Here is a 5,214-nt window from a genome sequence, read left to right on the forward strand (position 1 = left end):
AAAACCCCGTGCAACCATTCCCGAAAATAAACTTTTTCACCATTTTTTTTGTAAAAGCAATAGGGAATGATGAGGCGATGAATGACCGAATGGGTCAATGGGCCCGTGAGGCTGTGAGTGCGAGGTTGTAACTGTGAGGCTGTGAGTGCGAGGCTGTAAGTGATGACCCGATCGGCTGATCGGCTGATCGAGCTGATGTGTGAGGGAGTGATAGGTCTATGTCAAAGTGACATTTTTTTGGACAATGTGTATATTATATAAAATATTCGGAGGTTACTATTACATGAATATTTACGAAGTTACATACCTTGAATTTCTCTATACATCCCAGCCTCACTATCCGCGTACGTTACAACGGCAGTCGTATACCACTCAGTACTCACGATAACACTGTGGTCATCATGTCGACCAAACCACTCGATAATGAGGCCCCTACAATGCACCAGAAGACTGGTGAGCGTGCACTGTCGCACGCTGACTACGACGACGAGGTCGAGGATGTGATTGACGAGCGAGAGATTTTCGGTATGTGTATTTTAGTTATAAGCGTGGTGTATTCCTTGTGATTTGATATATGTGCTAGATATCTAAAACGTGTATATTGAAAGCTTATATATCCATCCTGATTTAGTTTAATGTTGGACAAAGTGCTTAGTTTATATGTCGCCGTGTTAGACAGACATAAATGTTGAAAACTGATGTTTGAAGTTGTGGTTTGCCCACCGAATTATGCATCTAGTTGTTCAGTATCACACATATAAAAGTTTTTTTTATCAAGGATTACGGAATTAAACCAGGAAGTAGTCGTGTTAGAACTATTTGAACGAGAGAGAAAATGTTTGCAAGTCTATAGATTATATGTAAAGCTCAGCTGTATAAATATCAAGTGTATCGTTTAAGCAAGCTTACACGTGTCTGTGTCTAGTTTGACTGTCCAATGTACTGATGACTGCAAGCTTGGTCACCTGTTGTAAGTGAAATCAGCGCCTATTTAAAGTAGAGTGCCCTTGTGTAGATAATCTCACAGTGGTTGTGGCGAAACTTCTAGTCAACACTACTGTTATCCGGAAATTTTTGCAAGCCATTGCATAGTTAAAATTCTCGGCATCTATTACTGTGCTCTCCAGTTATAGAACATTGAATTTCCCTGCGCAAGCATTGGTTTCTGTATTCTCGTGGAAATCCCACGTCACACACGTTTGTATTGGCTCTGTGAGCTTGAATTGGACTACGATGCCAAAAACCGCGTTTAGAGAATTGATCTCTATATCGTACTTTACAGTTGTCTCTGTGTAGAGGCTATAGATGCTGCTGCTTGTGTCTATGGCTGACTGTGTTCCAGGGCTACTCGAATCGATTAGATGTGACATTTTCAACCACAATTCCCGTGAGTATATATATGGAACATATCTATCTCGCGCTAGTAGCAATAACTTTTCGTATACTGATAATTAATATGTCACTGCCGCCACAGACATCATCCGGATGATCACTGACCCAGAACATCCAAATTCGCTGGAAGAGCTGGGTGTAACAAATCTGGAGCACATCGAGGTGTGTTTAACACAGTACGCACGCAGCGAGTTCAATTGATATATGTATCCCAGTATAGCCTGTGTATTTATAGTTAGTAGGACCTGCATCTCGCCTGTGCTTTTGTTCTAATTATTCCTCCTCGATTGGTTTGCTTCATTTCTGTCCCTACTTGGTCGCATGTCTATCTAATGCATATCAAGTTTCGTAATTTGTATACCCTCTAATATTTTACCACTGTTTATTGGTTCGAAAAACATTTAATTTTAAATGCCAAACCGCGCACTATTTTTGTTTGCTTGTCCTTGGGGTATGTGTATTTTTGTTCGTATCCCTCATTCGTGGGAGTTAACCTCTTAAATCTCATGGTCAACGTTTTCGTTGAACAGATTGACCTCGCTAGTAAGTGTGTGGCGGTGGAGTTTACTCCCACCATCCCTCACTGTTCCATGGCGAGTCTGATAGCACTGAGCATCCGTACGCGCTTAATCAGATCCTTGCCGATTGGGTATAAGATCGATGTCCGGGTGAGAGCAGGAACACATGCCTCGGAGAGATCAGGTATTTTTTCCCAATTAGTGCTCAAATGTTTCTCCGTGTGCAAAGGGCAGCTGCAATTTTGACATTGAATTTTGGACTGTATGAGGGGTACGGCGTTGAGTTCGAGAAACGGTTAATGACTGTTGTATCTACACGCTGCAAATAATTTGGAAGCCGAAGCTATGGGTGTTTCAAGTGCAAATACAAAATAGCGTGATTTGGTGTAGCGTTGAGAACATGGTGTTTATGTATGTCTGCTCGTCTTTTACTTGTGAGTCGTGTGTTGTGCGTCTTTCTCATGTTTCTTTTATTTCTTCTCACTAGTGAACAAACAGGTGAATGACAAAGAGAGAGTAGCGGCCGCTCTAGAGAACAGCCATCTCATGGATGTTGTGAATCAGTGCTTGACCACCATTTGAGACCGCATCTGGAAAACACGATACTCGAAACCGAACCGTTCCATCGGAGGGCTCTTGTGTCTGGATAAAATCTCCAGTCATGTGTTTTTAATGGGACAGTATGCGCGTGCACCTCGCCGTGCAATATTCCCACCGATATGCAGTCCAATTACCGTCTTCCATTGACCATGATGAACTTTATCCATCCAATGTTGTTCTGACGCAACTATTGGGATCGTTGAAGTGGTTTTTACGAGTTTTGCCGTTGAATTGTCAGTGTTTCTACACTTGAGCTCGCTCACGGCTCTACAGTATCTCTTTCTAACCATGGTACGGCGGACCTTAAAGCGTCGGTTGATCAGACTGCTTCCATTGTGCTCGATAAATCGGTTGCACTTTCAGCAAGCTTCCTCGGGTATTCAGCGTTCTTCCATGAAATCAAAAAGGGGTACCGATAAAAACAGTGAGGCCGATGCAGCCTTGAGCTCTGCTCACAGTCCTGTACCTGCACTGCTCAGCGCTCATCGTGATACTTTAAACATAACTATGTTACCAGCGTGCTTTTAGAGTATGAGATAAGTAATAAAACTTTAATGCGTGTGACTCCAGGGACTATGCAATGCCATATTAGCTTACATGTAGGTGCTTTTTCGATTGATCTATATTCGTACTAGAGTAATACATATTTACAGTGCCCGGGCGAAGTACGATAGAATTTGTAGAATGAAGCAGTGTATGACAATTAAATCATGGGGCCCTCATTCATATGTACAGAGGTACTATTAGGCGGCGGTCAGGCACATTGATATTATTGACATGTTCATGTAATTGAGTGATATCCTATTTTTGTTTACTTTCGCTCTAGTCAAAAGGTTTCAGATCGACCACCGAAGTTGATACTACCGTCTGCTTGTATGATAGTCGGCTATCTAAAATATGCCAGTGTGATCGTGCATCCGCATATAAAAAGTATCTGTTAAATTTAAAAATTCCGGCAAGAATTGGAATCTACTGTACAGTATTACATTAGAATATTGTGATAATGAGAATTTCGATTGTCATTTTACGCCAGATTGCAGCTCTGTTATGCATTAGCAGACCTTGACATAAACAGACTTACAACTGGCCTAGCGCTTCAATTATACTTCATGAACTGGTATCTGCTAGATACACTCAGACAACTTTGCAAACCACAGTGACTCACTAAAGAGCTCTGTGACCATGGTGCAAACATGAGCTGGCGTTGATATTTGCCCCTATTTTATTTATTTGCTTGGATACTTTCGATTTTTCCGTATCATGGTATCAACATTTCCATGGAATCTAGCAGCTGAAGTTGTACAATTCAGACACTAAATATGCGTGGGTCTGGAGATAATATTCTTACAGCCAGAAAATTCTAATTACTCGGTCATTTGCGTGATTAGCGTTTTTAGAAAGATGTATCTTTCGCGTATTGTCGTCTTTTGTGTCTGTCCCAACTGTTTTGGAGCTCATATTTAACTTTTGATCTCTCCACACTTCCACATTATACAGTACGTCTGGGTGCATCTATATTACGGTAATATGACCAGTAACGACAGTGCTGCTATTGGTAGGCCCATTTTCCGGTTGTGATGAACAGTCGAGTAATATGATTCAGACTCGCGTTTCTGTCATCATTTTCATTTTGACAATTCCTGCCGACAGCAGCACAGTATTCCATACACAGTATTCCATGCCCCATTTAAAGGATACCCTATGTAGATTAATATGATAAAACCGCAAGGCCTGTTGGTTTTCGACCAGCTACATTTAAAAGTGTGAAGTATCCAAAAAAAAAAACTTCAGCACTTGCTAGTTATTGAGATACTCGTTCAATCCAAACCGCCTCCAAATCTACCTTTCCTGAAATGTGTTGCATTGAATTGGTACGATGGTAGGGCTCCTGTGCGTATCACAGCGTCAGGTGCCGATCTCTCTCCTCCCTTGCAGATTATACAATACAGACGGGTATTTTATCACGGTAGCATTGTAAATGTCGGCTACTCTGCTCTCGGTAGGTTCATTGCTTTCAACATGCAGAACGATTCTCTTTATCACAGAACTGTTCTCGGGCTATACGGTTTTTATGCCATACTGAGACGATTGTCCATTACCGAGCATTCTTGTATACCGAAAAGCTAAGATACTTGCTAGTATACTTTATTATTGGCCTATTTACTAGACACTGTAAAGAGGAACACAACTCAAGAAAGGCTGAGCAATTGCTACTAATAACATAGAAAAAGTTTTTTTAAGGGGCATCAGAAGAAATAAAATATTGCGCTTGGAACTTAATGTAGAAGTTGATCCAACCGCTCATTCCAGTCATGAAGGCCGCCAAATGAAATTGAGAAGAGCGGGAGGCATTCACCGCTAATAGGGTCCTATGCGAAATAGCGGGGGCAACTATGTAGCTAACCCAAAGGATTTGCCTGATTACACGAGTATGAACCAGAATTCTAGTATCAGATTTATGCCAATCTGCCAAACCGGTACAACTCGGAGCAAAAGCAATCAACAGCCAGCATCCCGAACATTGCAGTGAAATAAGTTCAGGACCTCCATCCCGCGCAACCGGGAATAACACATCGCATAAAACCAATCAAGGCCAGACTTTAATGCGAAAAGGGGGAAATGAAAGATCTTGTCCCAACTATCAGTTGTATTGGGACTCTAGCTATAGATGTATTTATGTACATATACATATACATATATATAT

At 41.4% G+C, this 5,214-nt stretch overlaps 1 protein-coding gene across 1 annotated transcript; it reads left to right on the top strand.

The window, feature by feature from the left end:
• The first annotated feature begins 257 nt into the window (after positions 1–257).
• On the top strand, positions 258–3,098 carry SARC_00499 (hypothetical protein). Its single transcript, XM_014305836.1, has 4 exons — positions 258–525; positions 1,475–1,554; positions 1,923–2,094; positions 2,398–3,098. The coding sequence occupies exons 1-4, from the start codon at positions 402–404 to the stop codon at positions 2,490–2,492; spliced, it is 471 nt and encodes a 156-aa protein (XP_014161311.1). The 5' UTR covers positions 258–401; the 3' UTR covers positions 2,493–3,098.
• Positions 3,099–5,214: the final 2,116 nt, after the last annotated feature.

Source organism: Sphaeroforma arctica, assembly GCF_001186125.1.
Source record: "Sphaeroforma arctica JP610 unplaced genomic scaffold supercont1.15, whole genome shotgun sequence".
Lineage (NCBI taxonomy): Eukaryota > Ichthyosporea > Ichthyophonida > Sphaeroforma > Sphaeroforma arctica.